General features: G+C 39.1%; 2 protein-coding genes and 1 long non-coding RNA gene across 4 annotated transcripts in view; 1 reads left to right on the top strand and 2 right to left on the bottom strand.

The window, feature by feature from the left end:
• PNRC2 (proline rich nuclear receptor coactivator 2) overlaps positions 1-3165 on the top strand; it is a 4273-nt gene extending 1108 nt beyond the window's left edge. For both annotated transcript variants that reach the window (XM_006159378.3, XM_027776126.1), the window contains 2 exons: positions 715-920; positions 1208-3165. In XM_006159378.3, the coding sequence (XP_006159440.1) occupies positions 1226-1645 (420 nt within the window). In that variant the 5' untranslated portion in view covers positions 715-920; positions 1208-1225 and the 3' untranslated portion in view covers positions 1646-3165. The remainder of the gene's footprint in view (positions 1-714; positions 921-1207) is intronic.
• A 691-nt stretch (positions 3166-3856) lies between these two features.
• SRSF10 (serine and arginine rich splicing factor 10) overlaps positions 3857-19979 on the bottom strand; it is a gene marked incomplete in the record, with an annotated part of 19873 nt that continues 3750 nt past the window's right edge. Inside the window, 6 exon segments of the mRNA XM_014591973.2 lie at positions 3857-6634; positions 9941-10042; positions 10176-10229; positions 10443-10605; positions 14730-14833; positions 18637-18741. Of these exon segments, the coding sequence (XP_014447459.1) occupies positions 6574-6634; positions 9941-10042; positions 10176-10229; positions 10443-10605; positions 14730-14833; positions 18637-18741 (589 nt within the window).
• On the bottom strand, positions 15339-16086 carry LOC106736080 (uncharacterized). Its single transcript, XR_001371204.2, has 2 exons — positions 15445-16086; positions 15339-15404 (listed from the first exon to the last, which is right to left on the bottom strand). It is a non-coding gene; the product is annotated as an uncharacterized LOC106736080 (long non-coding RNA).

Consider the following 19979-nt stretch of genomic DNA (forward strand, 5'->3'; position numbering starts at 1 on the left):
CAGGACCCTGGGCCTGGCAGAGGATGGAGCCTTGGGGAAGCCAAGCCCGCGCTGGGCCGTGAGACCGAGTCCGGAACTCGCTCGTGTACCGAGCGGCGCTGAGCCGTGTGGGAGGCCCCCCGACCCTGCGCTGCGGAAGGGAAGGCGGCTCACTGCTTGCTGGGTAACTCGGGTTCTTGGGACATCTGACGGCAGCGAGACCCCGAGCGTGAACTGTCCTGGGAGTTGTTCTATCTCCAGTACTTCAGATGGGACGCGGCTTAGGTTGTGGCTCGTGAGGACGGAGGTGACACGGGGAGTGGGTCGTCCACAGGAAACCCTCGGCAGGACGCGGACGTGCTGGGAAAGACGAAGACCGACGGGCGTGGGCCACCTGGTCTCTCCAGAAAACCTATTTTAAGCAAGTTTCTTGGACAGTAAAGGCTAACGCTTTCCTTATTTCAACCTATCATTTTAATCTCAAAAATACGTGAGCGGCTCTGAAAGGTCTTTCCACGAATAAACAACCAGAACTTGTGGCGGTACTTTGAGACACCCAAGCATTCCCCAGGAGCTCCTCGATCTCAAGGCCGAGGAGAGTTCTTAAATGCCGGTGGTTATGAGGTTAAGGAAAGCCATCTTCAGACAAATTACAGCCATTTCTGTAGTAAACCTAAGCGATTGCTTTCTCCCCTTTCTGTCAGTTGAAGTAATGATATCATCTTACTTTTCTAGACAGGACTTCTCTCAAACTTGTGTGCTGAGGAGACTCCGATGTTGGCCTCAGCTCCTAGGCTGAACTCAGCAGATCGGCCCATGAAAACGTATGCATTGAGACAAAGGAAGGGATCCGTCAGAAAGCAGCTCCTGTTACCCTGGGCTTGGCAGCCAGGAAGAGGACAGGTGGTGGAAATCCTGCAATCTGAAAAGCAGACTGAAAGGTATAAAAATGCACACCATAGCAGGACATTTTATGGTGGATCCATCCTCAGCTGTTTGTATTTTTTAGAGGCTTATTTGGATTTGTGGCTAAGTCCATGTTTCTGAGGAAAGGTAATAAACAGGCCATGTGTGTGGTCAAGTGGAAACATCTTGCTTTAGTTTGAGTTAAAGGAGCTGGGCAACCCATTCATTTTTCAGTCTACAAGCTGGGACTGTTGGTCTAAGCATCTTAAAAACTTCAACTTTCCTTACTGGGTTTTCACTCTGTACTTCTCTTTACTTGCAGGTGACAAAGAAGCTGAAGATGGGTGGTGGAGAGAGGTATAACATTCCAGCCCCTCAGTCTAGAAATGTTAGTAAGAACCAACAACAGCTTAATAGACAGAAGACCAAGGATCAGAATTCCCAGATGAAGATTGTTCATAAGAAAAAAGAAAGAGGACATAGTTATAGTTCATCTGCAGCTGCATGGCAGGCCATGCAAAATGGGGGGAAGAACAAAAACTTGCCAAATAATCAAAACTGGAACTCTGGCTTATCCAGTCCCAGTTTACTTTTTAAATCTCAAGCTAGTCAGAACTACGCGGGGGCCAAATTCAGTGAGCCGCCATCACCAAGCGTTCTTCCCAAACCACCAAGCCACTGGGTTCCTGTTTCCTTCAATCCTTCAGATAAGGAAATAATGACATTTCAACTTAAAACCTTACTTAAAGTACAGGTATGAAGATTGAGACCTAATGTTAAATTTAAACATAAATTTAATGTTTACTGAGAATTGTCAATTGGTCTGAAACAGATTTATCTGTATAAAACTACTCATTAATGTAAACATTTTATTTTTATCTCATGTGTCTTGTGCACTGTGATGTAATGGTAATACCAGTGCAACTTAAAATAACCTAATTGTACTTGATAGTAAGTGTTCTCAATTAGTTTCTAAGTGAATCCGCTTTAGTTTAGATTTGGGGAATGGTACAGGAATCGGCTTTTTCCATCCCTTGTGAAAAAATAGTAATTTAAGGTGATCACTCATAGATCATATTTACTGGTTGAAAATTAGTGAATCAGATAAGCATCTAGCTAAGGACTGAGAATAATTGAATAGCTAACAGTCTGATGCACTCACTACCAAAAGCAAATGTGAATTTTTTAATGAATAGTATCTTTTTAGTCAACTCTACAATGGTGAATGTGGAAACGGCACTTGGGGCTTTAGAATGAAGCCAGTATATCCCAGCGGCCCCTGTTTGCCAGTAACTGCACCAGAATCCTGTTTTATAGTGTTTGGTAGTCAGTCTCAGTAGCTTCAATAATGTTTGTATGGCAGCACTGCACAGGCTAGTTTGACAGTGATCTGGCTTCACTGTCATCTCTGCAAAACTTGTTTAAGGTGGAAAGTTGTATAATGTCAAAGTCTTAAGTACCTAGGGAAAAAAGAGCCATGTAAATAACATGTAATAAACTTATAGTATATGTAAAGTTTTCTTGGCCTTTATCGTACACAAATAAGAGTATTTTAGTATGAACTTGCTGAATGTAAGACCATGAACTGTTTTTTTCTACTATGGCCTAATTTTAAAGGTCTAAGACAGTTTGTTTTTAAAGTTTGCCCTTGTGCTACAGTGCCAGTGTATCTATGTTGTAATTGATCTGGTTGTAACTATATCTCAAGGTAAATTCCAAGTGTACTAAGTTTCATATTATAACAAAAGGTTTAAGCTGCTAAAAAACTTCCTTTTTTAAAGAGATGTAAAATGCGTTGTGGGACTGTCTTCCTTAAGCCCAAAGATTGATGAACTATTGAAGGGTCCCTCCAACCTTAAGAGATTCATTTTGGTGTTCACCAGTTCTTGTAACCTGTGATACAATTACAGCTGTGTACAGTGCCAGTGGGTTTTGTTGGGAGTACATGCAACCCAGGGGACCATTTACACAAAAGATGTAATTTCTTGCATAATACTTTTGATAACAGGTAAATGCTACAGTTCACTTCAATAAACAGCAAAAGAAAAACTGTGGGTCAGTTTAAAATTTAAGATTGTTAAAAGTTAATGCTGTTTTCTAATTTGGCACCTTTTGTTTATAAGCAGAATAGCTACACTGTATTTCTCCAGGTAAATTCAGATGAATTAATACTCCCCAAGCCAAATATTAATATCTTGAAGGCTGTTATATAGTACTTAGTGTACGTAATATGAATTTGAAGCATGATATTTTAAAATAAAAGTTTTCCTTTTCCCAATGGCTTGTTTGTCATGACTGATTAATACTTAGAATACATAAAAACTGAAATGTGAGGATAGGACTTGAAAAGATAATTTGGGACTAGCTTAACAGTTTATATAGTTAAAGAACGACTTGTAATTCTCAGCAATACTAATACTGAAACAGGGTGTGGCCATAGGTTATAAGGATACTTTGGAAAGTTCATATAAAATGGAATTGCTATTCCCCTGAAAAAAACCCCACATATTCTCTATGAACTTTTTAAAGGCCCTCTGCAAAACTTCACAAAGCCGCAATCCCTTCTCCATTCTCCTCTTGGGATCTTAGGCGCACACGCCCCCAGCGTGAGTTTAAGCCACTGAGTCCGGGACTAGAACCACAGTCAACTACTTGGGAGTCCAGGGACATAGCCATTACGCTAACTGCTGGTCCCTCACAAACCTCTTAGTGTTTAGTTGTTATGTACCTCATTGGCGATTACTCTGTAAAGCCAGAAGGACTGAGTCCATCTCTTAAAACCTTCTGTAAATGAACAAAAAGTCTACCTGGGTACTCACAAATCTGTAAGGTAGAGCAAAACCTAAACAAGTTTTTGGCTCCTAGACCAGTTTTATTTCTTCACTCAGCATTCGGAGAAATGTGATCTGCAAAAAAACTAGATACAAAGGGCTTTTACTTCTTTACAAACAACTGTCAATTATCAATAAAATAAATTTACATGCCTTGCATTTTATTCCAAAAAGAAAAAAGCCCATCATTATACAAGGGTGAAACAGCTATTACAAATACACAGAAACACAATAAAAATAAGCAACACTGTTAGAGGAAGGGGGCAGAGGACAAAACCCAAAAGTAGGACCCTTTTCCATTGTGACTTTCAGAATAGATTGTCAACAGCTCAATAAACAGGTGGCTTACTTCACCATACTTATGAAGATAGCACAAGCTAAAATAAGAGTTTATTCCTGGGACTCCTCAAGTTCTGATGGTCCTCCTGGTAGAATCTGATTACTCCTCAGCTATCACTCAAGCCATAGCTTCCCCTCTTCAAGATACTATTATCACAGGACTTCACAAACAGGAATATGGTCAAAATGCAGTACAACAAAAGATTTCCAAGAAACTGAAATTTGGAAAGCCAGGCTGGAAAATCTCTGGGTTACCACCTCTGAGACACTGGATTACATTTACTATCTTTCTCATTCAGAAGTTATTCATTACTTTGTAAGGTCATGAGTTATGAAAAAAAAAAAAGTACAATTAAATTCAAGTGAGCATAAATGACAACTATCATCTATAGAAGACTACCACCCATTTCCCAGGCATGGTCTTATATTTAATTGTGTGGCTTGGCACATTACATGCTAATGACAGCTTTCTATATTAATGGAAAGGGCCACAGAAGATCCCCTAAAACAATGAGTTCTAGTTTAGTAGTTGCCAAAACCACAGGGGCCTTTTCTGACTTTACTATAGAGAACTATCAAATATTGTATGACAAAATATTTTCCACCAAAAAAAAGCTAGAGTAACACAAAAACCTAATACGTGTCTTTACCAATAATTGTTTTAAACAAAATTTCAATTCAATATGTGACTTAATCCTCCCTCCTTGAATGCTTTAACCTCAGCTGAAAGGAGCTAGAAGAGGTGGAGGGCGAAACCTTTTGAACTATGTATTAAGTTGTTAAAAATATGCAGAACCTCTACCCATAAGAACAACCACCTTAATACTTACAATCATATAAAGATATGAAACAATATACACTTTGTAATTAAATCTATAGCCATCTTCGTTCTAACTCTAAATTCCACTATATCAATCTAATATTCTCCATGAAACAAAGCTATGAAAACTTTTCCATGTGACAAAATAAACCAAGGGAAAGATTACAGACTCTGGCCTAGGATCTGCCCCAACTACTGTGTGATCACAGCTATGTGCTGTGGTTCTGGGTGAGGCTTAAAATATTTTAAAAAATAAAGCAGGGATAAGAATACCTCCATTCCATACTTCAAGTTATATGTATTCTACATTTTCAAAATAATCATAAAGGCTTAACTCCATATCCAGATTTTTTTAGATGAATTAGCTTTACATGAAGTTTTAGATATGTGGCAAAAATGACAAAAATCAAATATGTGATGGAAGCAACATATAGGTAAACAATCTTTGTATTCTAATAAGGAACTAAGGAATCCAAAACATTTTGTGAGACTATAAAAGTTATTTATTTACTATACACAGAACACGTCCCCTATAAAATGTACAGGTAAATCACTAAAAGGTATAATCTGGTGAACATTTTCTCAATTACAGAACATACTAATTAAATCAGTTGGGATAACAGCTCTGTCTGCCTCAATCTAATTATAGCACCCAGAGTCTCCTTTATATCTAATGCAAAGTTAAATACTTATTTTGGGGATTATTTCCTAATAACTGTTTGATGAGGCAGAGTTAACAATTTAATATAACTCTAGTATATTACAGTCACTGCACAATAAATCAAATTTATTACAGATTAAAACATTTTTCTCATTATTGGTATTAATGGGATGCAAACAAATACTGGATACTTTCAAATGGCATATAACCACAAATAACTTTTCTTTCATAGTATACTGGGCTTTAATAATTACATTATGATATGGTGTAAAATATGGTTATGAATAATACACCTTACACAAAACAAGGCCAGACTGTAACGACTCTCTCGATTGTGCTCAGTTATTGAATCAGGAAATTACGACCGCTTTTTCTCCCCAACTATCCAGGACAGTGCTTTGCCCACAGTAAGGGCTCCATGTAAGTATTTACTGAATATACTGACTAGAACAGAGGTGAGAAGAGATGGGCCCTCTTAGCTGGGTGTCAAGTATGATTGGAATTTATCTGGCAACGAGTGGTTAAAGAAGATGTAAATAAACTCAGATGCCAACAGAGCTAATGATTAGGCAGAACACATTGGCACCAGAATAAAGGCAAAATCTGCCAATAATGGCGAAATGCAACTGACTTACGAGATAACCGAGAAAAAGTTTACATTGGACCATATCTTTTCCCACCCAATTCAGTTTGAGACAGACCAACAGAGGCACTGCAAGAGACTATGGCTGTCTTCCTCAATATTCAGACATCCTAGTTTCCGATAATTTACTATGGATCTGTTACCCAGGAATCAATATAAACCTATTCATATTTAGGGATTAGTTTCCACAAGTACAAAGTTGAATTTCCTTTTATTTGTCCTAAAATGCTTACTTTCAAACTTGAAGGGACTTCAATTATTCCATGTAGTTTTCGATAACATTCTTTTATCTTTTCAGACCAGAGTCAAAATATTCGTACAGTATTCATACTGCAGCACCTTCCACCCACCCTTTGGTCGCTTGAACTGCCCTTCTTTGGTTCTTTTTCCGCTTTCAGATCTTTCTTGAAGTGTAGTAAGCAGAACTGTACTGGGTATTCCAGCTGCAGTTTGGTCTTAAATAAAAGAAGGATGTTTGTCAGTTTGGTTTTCTTTATTCTTCTCTCTGGTATACAGGATTTGTTAGTTGAACTGGATGTAGCAGCTTACAGGGCCACATTTCAAGAGAATAGTACAATAGCTCCCAGGCCTTTCCCTGGGCGGTAACTTAACCGCTCATATTCTATGTAGCACCTTTCCTTTCTCACTGAAGCATTATCTCTCATTTTTCTTCTTGCTTATTTGGCTTAAAAAAAAAAAAAAAAGATGCAGAGATCTTAAGTAAAAAGAATGTCAAGTGTCAGCCCTCACCTGAGTGTTGGTTTGACTAGTCTATTTAGCACTGAGGCCAGTGCCAGACACTGTAGGTACTCAACCACTGTAGACTCAACTATGAAACCCAAAATTAATTTAAAACACCGTGTAAAGATCCTCATCAAGTTATCAGAAAGATCCTGCCATGAGTTTAATTATAATACAGTTCTTTCTAAACTGTGTTAGGTATTTCATTTTAAAACATTATACAGGATTCTTAAGAAAAGTCTTAGTCTAAAAATAAACTGACAGAAGTTAAAAAAAAAATAACAAAAACATCAGGCCTAGCTGTACAGAGACTGAGAACAATTTCAATGGGCTATCTCCTCAATCTACTTCTCTCACAGTCACTAATAAGTAAATGATCGAAGAACCAGGTCTGGGCTCACATTCTGGCTCTGCCTTTTGTGTCTTAGTTTCCTTATTCGTGATATGGGGAAAAGTCTTTCTCATAGGGTTTTGTGAAGAGTAAAGAGTTTGTTAACATATAGCCTTACTAACAGGGTCTGGCACATCATAAACACTTAAGAAATTATCAGCTATAATTATAAAGTAGCTAGAATCCAAAACCACAAAACTCCCAAACCACTATCCCAAAGTGGTTATCTCTTAATACTAACTGTTCACCAAGATTCAATGAAAAAGAATTTTAAATCATGACATAAACATGAGGTCTAATGCTCCTTGTTTAGGAAATGGGAAAGCAGAATTACAGATCTATCCAATAATGAAAGCACAAACTTAGAGCTGTCAAGTCTCATGTGTGTCTTAACACTAACAAATAACCTTCTAGGTTATTTAACCCAAGAGGCTTAGTGGGCAATCATGAAACAACTCTGACATTACACAAGGAATTACTTCTACTTATCTAAAAGATGTAGCTTTCTGGCAAGGTTTACCATTTCCAATATAAAAGCTGTGCCTAGCGCAATGCTGATTAAAAATATTCCTAAATCTACAAAGCACTATTTCCACTGTTATTTTAGACTCATATTCAATACTATAATAATTCCAGTTAATCATTATTTCCTTCATTTTGTTTTTATTATAGCATGTTTGCTTAATTTACAGCAAGCAGAAAATAAGCTGGGTCTTGTTTTGATCCAAACATTGATGTTTTAAAGGTTGTACACAATATTTGTTAAAAAGAACATATAAAAATACCTTTTTAGAAGCTTCTATAAGAAAGAAAATACAAAGTTTAACCCCACAACTTTCCTCTTTGCTAGAACTGCAAACTACTGCTACAGTTTTAAATAGACTTTTTGTTGTTTAAACTATACATCCAGGAAAATCTAAAAAAATTAAAGAAACGTGCATATAAATGATTGCATAGCAGAACATGAACATTAACTGCAAACAGTAAAGAAATGAAAGTTAGAAATACTATCAAATATACAAAGATTCTAGAATCGATCCTTGAAACACATTCCACAAACAGTATTTAAAAGCCATCTTTTTGTTCTTTACAGGCGAGGCCTATGTTACTAAAACCAAAATTGAAAAAAATTAATCGTCTATAAGGGAATTGTTTCCCCACAGTATTTCTTATATCAGTAAGCAAGCAATCTAAGATTTTAGTAGATGCTTAGCTTTTCATTCTGAAATGAGGATGGACGTGTCAAATCACATTAAATGCCTCCAAAACGATCTTTCAGAGAAATACTAGAAATTATAAATGGTTAAGGGTATTATTTCCTCACTTTTAAGAGGTGCTACACATTGATAATCAAAAACTCAGATGTGACTCTTGCTTAAAACCAATCCTTTTCTCAAAATTAATTTGAATTCCATGGCACCACAGAATCACCTACAATGGGAGTGTTGTCCTTCACCGTGCCTCACATTAAATAAACTGAGGTGTGAAGAGCAGGCCTCCTTCATGAAGAGGTAGGCAAATTTTGATACAAATGCACGTGTCAAGTGCTGTAAGCATCAAAATTCAGTTCTTTTACACTATGCACACACACACACAAAACCTACTACTTTGCAACCATTTACTTGCTTCTAACAGCAGTAAGAAAACTAAGCAACATTTATGGTCAACAATGCTCTTTAAGTTTCAGACTACACAGAACATTCTTTTCCCCCTTAAAATTATTTCTGCCACCAATGACCTGCTCAAAATTTAAAGTGAGTTTTTCTGGTAACTGTATGTTCCAAATCTTGATAGAAATCAGAAAAAAAAAAGCAGCGAAGGCTTCATGTTTTAGTTAAAAATTCAAACTCCCTGAAAATGCTCCTTAGCCCAGCTGGCTTCATTCCCCAAGACGGTGGGGTTAACAAAAGAACTACTCCACACTGCATCATAAATAAACTATCATGGGCCTACACATCTTGGCAAGACAAAAAGGTCCAGCTTGAACCTAAATGTGTCTGAGCAGTCAGTGTTCTACTGTGGCTGCAACTTCACTTTCGTATCATTCTATCTTATTAGCAAGCTACATTTCTAGGTTAACAGTTCTACCAAATATGGATATGAAAGTTATTTTAATAAGACAATGTTGCAAATTATGGTCAACCAACATCTTTTCACCAAATACTTCAAGCATAAAAAATGAGAATCTTTACAAAAATATACAGAGACACCACAAATTGGTAGCTGCCCATAACATTAAACAAACTGGACTCTTAAGAGTGGCTTCTCAACAGCATTTCATTTTAATTATAACCATTGTCTGGTACAGGGGAAAATAAAACTAACAAGTGTTTTTTAAGCATCATTGCAACATTGTACTCCTGATAATTTAAAGTAAACCAAACTATGAGTAAATGAATGATACATGCCTAAAAATGATCATGGTTTATACTGTCAGTGGCCACTGGACTTAGGGCTGGTCCACGACCTGGATCTAGATTTGGACCTAGACCTAGACTGTGATCTTGACTGAGATTTGGATCTAGGTGGTTCTTTTTTCCTCGATTCCTTTTCATATCTTGAGGCAGACTTATAATGTGTTTTGGAATCTGTTTTAGAGGTGCCTCTAGTTTTGGTGTGAGATGCAGACCTAGAACGTGATTTAGCCTTCATTTCTTTCTTGGGCTGGGACTTGGATCGTGATCTTGAATTGGATTTAGATCTTGAAAAAGATCGATTTCGGTGTTTGAATCTTTCAAAACAGAGGAGAGATACAATTAGAGTAAAAATTAGATTCTATAATAATCAAATTTGTTACTTTTAGAGCAAAAGTTCACTCTGAAATTGAAAAATATACAAGTCTTTTTCAAAGCAAAGTTATTTACCTATCGTTGTCGGAATGGCTTCTGCTACGTCGTGGTCTTCCAGTCGGTCTACTGCTAAAAAGCATATCAGAAAAAGCAAACAGTGACAAATGTCTATTTATAGGGAATCTTAAAATTCATATTAAACACAAGCTACAATTTATATGAAATGCTAAAATATTTCCAGTCTCAATGAAGCATTCAATGTATGTAACTACGAGAACACAAACTAAAAAAATTAAATTCTAACTAACACTTTTTAAAACATGTGCTACATGTCACACTTACTTTCTAGGACTATAAGATCTTCTATAGTTGTAATCAAAAGACCGACTTCTTGATCTCCTTCTTTCATAACTTCGGCTTCTTGAACGTCTGTATCTGTCATAATCGTCATAGCGCGAAGAACTGTACACATTCCTCCCTTCCTTGGCCTTCATCTGATTGGGTGCTAGGAAATACATACAACAGAAATACTAAAAACTCGGTATGTTTGTATCATCCACACTAAAATTCCAGTATGTGATTTTAATATATACTATAAATGTAGACTCATACATGCTATTCTACAGCACACGGTACTTACATACTGTAGTACAGTCAGATCACAGGATAAAATTCCTGCAGCCCCTCTTCTTACACCAAGGGAAGTACATAATATGTTCTGGAATCTGTTAGAGGTAACTAGTTCTGGTGTGAAATGCAGGCCTAAAACATGACTCAGCTCTCATGTCCTTTTCGGTGAGGGTCAAGGTTAACTGTGAATACTATACTAGACAAGGTATTCTTTTATTTTCAAGAAAGCCCATCAGAAGGCTGTTTATGTCAAAAAGGATACTCTAAGGCCAGCCAGTGGTGTAGTGGTCAAGATGGCTACATAACAATTGCATGGTTTGAGCCCTAGAGAAACACTGGCTACGCGTACATTGGTGTCCCCACAACCTTGAGAGAATAATGGAGGAAAGGGGACTGTGGTGTGGCCACTCCCCCCGAGGGATGATTTCTCCTTTTCTCCTTTCCCCCTGGCAAATATACACACCCTATAGTGAAAACAAAAAACTGGGACCAGCAGTTAGCGTAATGGCTATGTCACCAAACTCCCACGTAGTCGACCGCAGTTCGAGTCTCAGACCTGGTGGCTTAAGCTCACGCTGGGCACGTGTGCATGTGTGCCCAAGATCTGGAGAGGAGAACAGAGGAGAGGGGATTGCGGCGTGGCCTTCCCCCCCCCACCCCCCAGGTGGTGGTGGTGGTAATTTCTCGCTTTCTGTCTCTCTGGCGAGCGTATGCGCTCTGTAGCGAAAAACCTCTCCAACAAACAAAAACAAAAACCCCACAACAAACAAACAAAATAAGACTCAATACTCTCTAAATTCCCTATTTTGTTTTTCAGCATTTAGCTTGCTGACCAAAGCACATCAACTACTTCAATATTAGGAATATATACCATTAAAGAATTTTTAAAATTTTCCTTCTAGACAGGGCCTCTCCATGTGATCCTCCTGCCTCAGTCTCCAAGCTGGGACCACAAGCATGTGTCTGGCACATATGGCTTTTCTTTTTCATTTATTTATTTTTCTTAAAGACAGGAATCTTGCTTTGTAGCCAGGCCAGCCCTGAGTTCACAATCTTCTGTCTCATCCTTTCCGAGTCACCAGGATTAAAGGGGTATGCCGCTGTACCTGGCTGTTAGGAATCAAACCTGGGCCTCTCATGTGGTCCCAGCTAGGGGAGCAAATGTCTCAGCACACTCCACTGCACTTGGACCCCATAAATGTATTTTTTAAAAAATTTTTATTCATTTTAATTTGACCAGAGAGGGACGGAGTGAGAGATAAAGTGAGAAAGCAAGCAGTCAGGTCCAGAACTTGAACCATGGTTGGCCATGTGGGAGCCCAGTGCCCCTAACCATCACACCACCTGCAGGCCCTACTCCATAAATGTATTTTTAACAATTCCAAATCAAATGCTATTTGAACCATGTACCAACTTGGAATTACCTCGCATGGGTTCTATCCATTAGAAACACAATTAACAATAACAAAATACTTATTGGTGGCCTATAAACAACACATAGTGGTAAAATGCAGTAATATATACTTACAGTTTTGAGAGACCTCATATGACCAAAATAAAGGTAGAAATGAACTAATATTTACTGAATACCTTATATACCTATACTTCTGGGCAGTCCTCAATTCTTTTTTTGGGGGAGAGATTTTTGCTAAAGGGTATGTGCGCTTGCCAGAGAGACAGAAAGTAAGAACTCCCCAGGGGGATGGCCACATCTCAATCCCTTCTTCTCCATTCTCCTCGCAGGATTTTGGGCATGCATGCACATGTGCCCAGCATGAGTTTTTTAAGCTGCCAGGTCCGGGATTCAAACCACAGTCGACTATGTGGGAGTCCAGCAACGTAACCATCTATTAATGAATTCCTTCCTTCCTTCATTTCTTTATTTTGGAGAGGTTTTTGCTACAGGGTGTGTGTGCTTGCCAGAAAGACAGACAGACAGACAGAAAGCAAGAAATCACCCCCTGGGGGGATGGCCACGCTGCAATCTCTTCTCCTCCATTCTCTTCTCGGGATCTTGGGTGGGCGGGCACACACGCACATGTACCTGGCATGAGTTTAAGCCACTGGGTCTGGGACTCAAACCGTGGTCGACTACATGAGAGTCCAGTGATGTAGCCATTATGCCATGTGCTGGTCTCTAAGAGATTTTTGATATAGGATGCATGTGTTCACCAGAGAGACAGACAGAAAGTGAAAAATCATACCCCAGGGGTATGCTGCAATCCCTTGTCTCCCATTCTCCTCTTGGGATTATGGGTGCACATATACACACACCCACACCCAGTATGAGTTTTTTTTTTTTTTTTAAAATAATTATTTTATTTACCTTTATTTATTTAAACTCTATGAAGCAGTGATTTCATAGGTATATGTGTATGCACATATAAACACCATAGTAAACCCATCACCAAAGCCAAGAACTAGAGAATTACTAATAGTGTTTGTTTACTTTAAGTGCTCCTTATTTAGCAGCTAATTCAACCTCTATCTTTCAGTATCTTACCCAGTTAACATAATGGTTGAGCCACAATTCAAACCCAGGTGTTTGACCTCAAAACCCATGCTGTATCATCAGTATGGAGCTAACACCTGGTGTATGTATGCCTGCATTAAAAAAAGGGAGGAAGCAGCAGGTGGCATGGCAGTTAAGGCACCAGACTCCCACATGGCAGATTGCAGTTCGAGAATTGGACCTGGTCGGTGTCTTTAAAATCTTGCCAGGAGGAATCGGCAGATGGTGTTATCACCGGCCTCCCATGTAGTTGACCACAATTTGAGTCCCAGACCAGCAACTTAAAACTCATGATGGTCACGTGTGTGCACGCTCGTGTGCCCATGATCCCAAGAGGAGATGGAGACCAGATTGTTGCCTGGCCATCTGGGGGGGGTTCTCGTTTTCTGTTTCTGTCTCTCTCTCATACCTCTGGCTGTATAGTAATATCACTTAAAAAAAATCATGCCAGGTGAATGTGTGTGTGTGCCCAAAATCTCAAGAGGAGAATGGAGGAGGACTACAGGACTCCCCTCTGGGGAGTGATTTCCCACTTTCTCTCTCTCTGGTGAGCTCATGTGTCCCATGGCAAAAATCTAAAACCAAACAACTGAATACCTGTGTTGATCCACAATAAGGATACATTCCTTTTTTGGGGGAGAGGTTTTGCTATAGGGCGCATGCGCTTGCCAGACAGACAGAGACATAGAGACAGAAAGTGAGAAATCACCCCCCAGGGGGGATGGTCACGCCGCAATCCCTTCTCCTCCATTCTCCTCTCGGGACCTTGGGCAAGCACACACATGCGCCCGGCGTGAGTTTGAAGCCACCGGGTCTGGGACGTGAACCGCGGTTGACTATGTGGGAGTCCAGCAACATAGCCATTACGCTAACTGCTGGTTCCCAATAAGGATACATTCTGAGAAATGCACTGGAAGGCAATTTAATCACCATGCTGCAAACATCACAGTGTACTTAATAAACCTAGAAGGTATAGCTTACCTTCTACATAGCCAGGCTATGCAGTCTTACAGGACCACCACTGTACATGCAGGCCACTGCTGACTAAAACATCGTGTGGCATATGAATGTACTAATATAAAATCTACTTTATGTTTAATCTAGCTGTTCTAAGTATAAATCTATCTTCATTTCTATAGCCATATACCCACATAATTACCTAGTTATACTTTTAAGATTATTTTTTAAAGACACTTAAAACCTTCCTGGTTTTATACCTTTCAGTTCTACCCACAATGTATTATACATGCCATAGCTGATAGTACTGATCAACTCTGTGAAAAGCCCAAACATATTTCAGGTATTCTGAGCTCCCCATACATTCTACCTACACCTACTGTGAGGCCCTGTGATACTTCTTTAAAAGTACTGATGCATTCAAGATACTCTATCTTCTTAAAAACAATCTTTTCAGGTTTTGCAGATAGACAAACTGCATAAATACTTCCAAGATCTCAAAATATTATGTTATACTAAGGGGTGCTTACCCTTCCGATCCCCCTGGGCAAACTGTATTTCAATTTGACGTCCACAAATCCATTTTCTGTCCAAATTATGTAAAGCATCTTCAGCATCTCGAACGTCCTCAAATGTGCTAAATGTTAAGGGGCTTGGGAAATTTTGCAAACTTTGGTGATGAAAGTTCAGTTGGTTAAGTCTGGAACAATACACTCTCCCAATACTGTTTTAGAAAATCAATCAGACCCCACTTATTAGTTGGTTGATTCAGCCATGAACACTTCACAATATTAAAAAAGCACTTGTGATTTCCTAAGGCAAAACATATGTGACTAGATCCAATAGTTATGGAAATAAGACCTGTTATAGCTGAATCACCAAGTTATCCTATCAAAAAAATTCTTCCTGATTTTTAAAGAATTTTGCAAAACAAGACAAAAAGAAAAACAAATGTCAATTCTGTTGGATGCCAAAACAAAAACTTTCTAAAACCAAGGTATTTTTTTAATATATTTGTTTCAAATGGAAAAAAAAAAAAAAAAGGAAAAAAGAAAATGCCAATAGTTCTTGTGTAAGCAAGCAGAATATACCCTACCTTATAAAGATGAAAGCATTAACCCCAAACTTATTTTGTTTTCTCCAGATCTGGGTATACTATTGTCTCATGCAACTGTCTGCATAGGGAAGACTGGCTTTCTAGCCCCCTTGGTTTTTATGAGTGGGAAAGACTGCTTTTTTAGCCACTTGGGTTATCAAGACACTCACTGTACCAAGAGTACACTACATCCATCCACAGACTGTAACTGTACACTGTCAAGAAACAATAGTCCACTGTACGGACTCCCAGGCTGGAAAGCCCAACCCTTAGACTGAATATACAGCTTCCTACAAAGTGGGTTTGAGACTGACATCCAGCCTGAGAACTTCAAGATAACATTTAGCAGCCTTAAGCAGGAATTGCTAATACTCATTTCTGATGTGGAAGCTAGGCTGCCTTATACACTGCCCCACATTAGCAACAGTACTAAGAACTCTGACTTTATAATTAGTCTGTTCATAACTCTCTCTTTTCCTAAAACCAACATTCTAATGAAAGCCAAGTACACACTCGAGGCAGTGTCTGATATAAAAGATTTGGAAGAGGAGGCCAGTTAGGTATGGATATAGGTTTTCATTCTACCCTGAAAAACAAACCAAATAAATCACTATTCTAGCTTGCCCATTTCAATGTCTTAAATTTGAAAACAGAAGTGTGAAGATTTGGAGAGCTGATTAAAAACATCCCTGGGGGCCAGCAGGTGGCACAGTGGTTAAGGTGCTGGACTCCCACATGGCTGAACTTGGTTCGAGTCCCAGACCTGGTGGCTTGAAACTCATGCCAGGAATGTGCACATGCCTACCCAAAATACCAATAGGAGAATGGAAGAAAAGGGACTGGGGTATGTTCACCCTCCTGGGGGATGATTTCTCATTTTCTCTGTCTGGTAAGTGCACGCGACCTATAGCAAAAATCTCTCTTTAAGAACAAAACAAAACAAAAATCCTGAAGTGACACACTCCTTTCAAGACTGACACTAATTGTTTGTGTTCTTTTATTCCAGAGACTAAATTGTCTGCATTGCCCGATTTCCCACTCTCTTCCTGAGGCCATTATGTGTAGGTTAAGTACTGGGCACTCAACATGAAAAGGCAAAGACTGATGTGCATTTAGAACCTTGAATACTATAGCTGAACATCCCTTGAGTTTAATGCAGTTGGACTCTAAACTAATAAAAAGGAACAAGTTCACTCGGTGGGTATATTATTATTTTGTTATTCCAAAAGACAAAAATGCAGTAATTTAAAAAAGGATTTACATTGAGAGCTAAGAAACTGTGAGCAGCGCATCCTCTGGGACTACCCTCAAAAACAGAATCTTGGGCCAAGTGGCAAGGTTAGGTTCTACTTTACCTGTTAAGCCGAGGATAGAAAGAAAAAGCTAACTGGGAACAGAGTCAGGTAGAAGAGACAGCAGCAGTGGAGATAGCCACGTATCTCTCTGATGCTAGTCCCGGAGAAATGACTTCAGAGTCTTTCCAATAAAAAAACTGATAAGCCTTATTTCTTTTTTAAGACCACAGAAAGACTTACGAATATGTACGAAAATTATCATTCTCCTTTAGATTACTTTGCATGACCAGGGTTTTGAAGCCCTTTTCTGGTTCAAGTATCACACACCTGCCTCGAACTACTGCTGACCCTGGTTCCCAGGCCACTCCAAACCAGGTAAAATGAGGTCAATGCTGCAAGCCAGAATGCATCGCCATCTTTATTTACCAAGTCACATACGGTTACCATCTTGTCTGTAACAGAGGTTTGCAACCAAATCCTACAACTGTCCTTGATTGCTGACCCTACAGGAGCAGTTTTTGGCCTTTTCCCATAAGCATCAGAGACTCGCTAAATTTAAGTATGAAGAAATTTTCATAGCCTGAGATCCACAGTCTAAACCTCTGTTGTTATAATAAGACAGGGAGATGATCTCACTGAACAGAGGAAGTAAGGTCACCTGGTCAGGGGCTGATTTCTCACAGATTCTGATGAGGTACCCACACCAGGCAGAAGGTCTTATGCAGCCCATTCAGGGCTAACAGATCACATGTGCTAAAGCAGTGCAAGGCCACCAACCTACACAGAGCTAAGTTCCAAAACTTAAGAGTTTTTGTGTGTCCCCAGCAGTAACTTAAATCAATTTCTAAACCATACTGCTAGTGGATCCGACCCTGTTAGTCCACTAGAGCTGTTTCTAAGTAGCCCCCAGTGCATGCACCTGTCTCCCCTGTAAGCACAGCTGTGCCTTGATCCCAGAACATCACACTACTCCAAAAGTGGCTACCTGCTACTCTGTGGTAACTGACAACCTGGTCCAAACTGAGATATGCTCAATTATTTAAGCTTAACAATATTATATCCCATTACACTTTAACTTGATAAGCTAAGAAAAAGTGCATTTATACAAGACCACAATCACAACATCAAAGGCCCACAAAAATCGAGTTACGGGTTTTGTCACTAGACCAAACCATAGTAATTCTGAAAATTAACTGCTTAGAAAACATCAAAAAAAGGAAAAAAAAAAAAAGTTATTCTGTAGGATACATCAGGTATGATTCCTTTAATCTTGGCCATCATTCAACTTCATCTTGACCTTTAACTCTTTAAGTGCTTGTCAGAAGGACTTGTCATGAGATGCTTGGCCAAATATGACAGATGGCTTTATCTTTAACTTTGAAAAACAACCTTTTCCCCCTTTTGTAGATAAAGCGAGGCTTTGTCTCCCATTAGGCTTGTCCTTCTTCCAGCTTTTCTTTATTTTTTCTTTTCCCAAACTCTCCCTTCTCTTCAAGCCTGATCCTTAAGAGGTCTTTGGCTTGTCTACTTGCCTTAAGTGTAGAACTCTACTCTAAAGGTTCTTTCATGCTTTCTCTTTGGGGTCGCCATAACTGTACAGCTTTACATTCTCTGAGGTAACAACAGAGGACAGCAAATTAGGGGACAATATTCAAGAAGTTTACCTCATTTTTAAACAATTTGTTTTTGATCAAGTGATTCAAATTAACAAACAAGAACACCAAACTTTGCTAAGCACAAGAACATATTAACTTTTAATTTGACTTAATTAAAGGTGGTATCAACCAGAGTGTATTCAAATTTAAATCACACGTTATAATCATTGATTTGAATTTCAGTAGCATGAATGGGAATTTTAAAGACTTTATTATTTTTGGATTAACTTTAAGAAGTAGAGCAACACGAGTCAGAATTAATTTTTAAAAATCTGAAGACATAAGACATTAGAGAACAAAAATAAACTACTTTTTAGATATTACCACTTACATAAACTTGAATTTCAAACTTCAACACCCCTCACTAATCAGCCATCTGAAGAAAGGATATTGAACATAAGCAAATCCTCTTGGACGGCGAGTGTAGAAATCAAGCGGAACATACACATCAACTATAGGACCATAACGACCAAATTCGCGCCGTAAATCTTCAGACCTAAAACATCATAAAAAGATCTCAAATTTTTATGTTCACACCCTTAGAAAAGTTGTTATAAGCAACAGTTATTCACCTGTAATATCTCAATCAGTGAAAGGACTGTGGCCCCAAACAGTGTGACCTACCCATAGTTCTCGCTGGGATTCCTGGGCGACTTGAAACAGACAAGTTTCCTAAATACCAACCTTAAGAGCTGACTTTAAGAACATACAAAAATGTACACGCAACACCTCTTTTTAATAAAGGAAAGCTAGGACCCAAGAATTTGGAAGCGAAAAGTGCAGTTTATAACCGGATCTGTTACTATTTACATTAACAGGAAAAACAAAACTTACAGGGGGACAATTTGTTTTGACCTGCCTTAATTTTTCATAAAAGGTACAGCGGCATCAGGTGGTACACAAACATCGCTAATGTCTTCCTTTTACAGTATCTTACCAATTCTAACACTTTAAAAATACAAGCCACTTATGACCCCCAAATGTGGGCGACTGGGGTAGACAATAGTCGTACACAAAGTCTGAAAAATTAGTCACAAATATATGTAAGTTGTGGAATAATACATGTCAAAATGACCTAAGAAGGACATATCTCAAGAAAGTAAACCATGCAAGCTAATCATCAACACCAAAACCCTTTATTTTCTGTTTGCAGGTGATCTGAGAAATAGAAAACTTCATCTTGTGATGAGGTCTCTTCCAAAAAATTCTGAAGGCAACGCGAAGCAGTGAAGGGAATTGGCGAGAACAAAGCCTGTACTTCACGTACGGTAGGGCTAAACTAATTTCGCTATCCACGTCCTAATGGAAACGTCCCCGAACCCCGCACCTTCTCAAAGGGTAACCAGAATTTCCGGGAAATGGAAGTACCCAGAGCACTGAACGGGAATATTTTAATTTCTCCAAATCTTAACATTCCCTTTCTGCACACGCCTGCGACAGATTATAAGCCATAAATATAACAACCGCAAGAAAGAAAACAGGGAGCAAACGCTTCGCCACATTCCTCTCCCTCGAGCCCGTTATTTTGTTACGATCTTTTACTTTAATTGAACAAACAAATAAACATATACCTAGGTCAAGGGGGGCGTGCACCCCAAAAAGCCCGAGCTTCCAATCTACCGGGAGCGGACGGAGGGTGGCGGCGAGGGGGAGCCGGGAGGAAGGGGCCCGACGCGGAGGGGGAGGGGGCCGAGGGCCCGCCACGCGGCCGGCTCCGCGGCCCGGCAAGGGCAG

The sequence above is a fragment of the Tupaia chinensis genome, unplaced genomic scaffold, assembly GCF_000334495.1.
Source record: "Tupaia chinensis unplaced genomic scaffold, TupChi_1.0 Scaffold000628_1, whole genome shotgun sequence".
Lineage (NCBI taxonomy): Eukaryota > Metazoa > Chordata > Mammalia > Scandentia > Tupaiidae > Tupaia > Tupaia belangeri.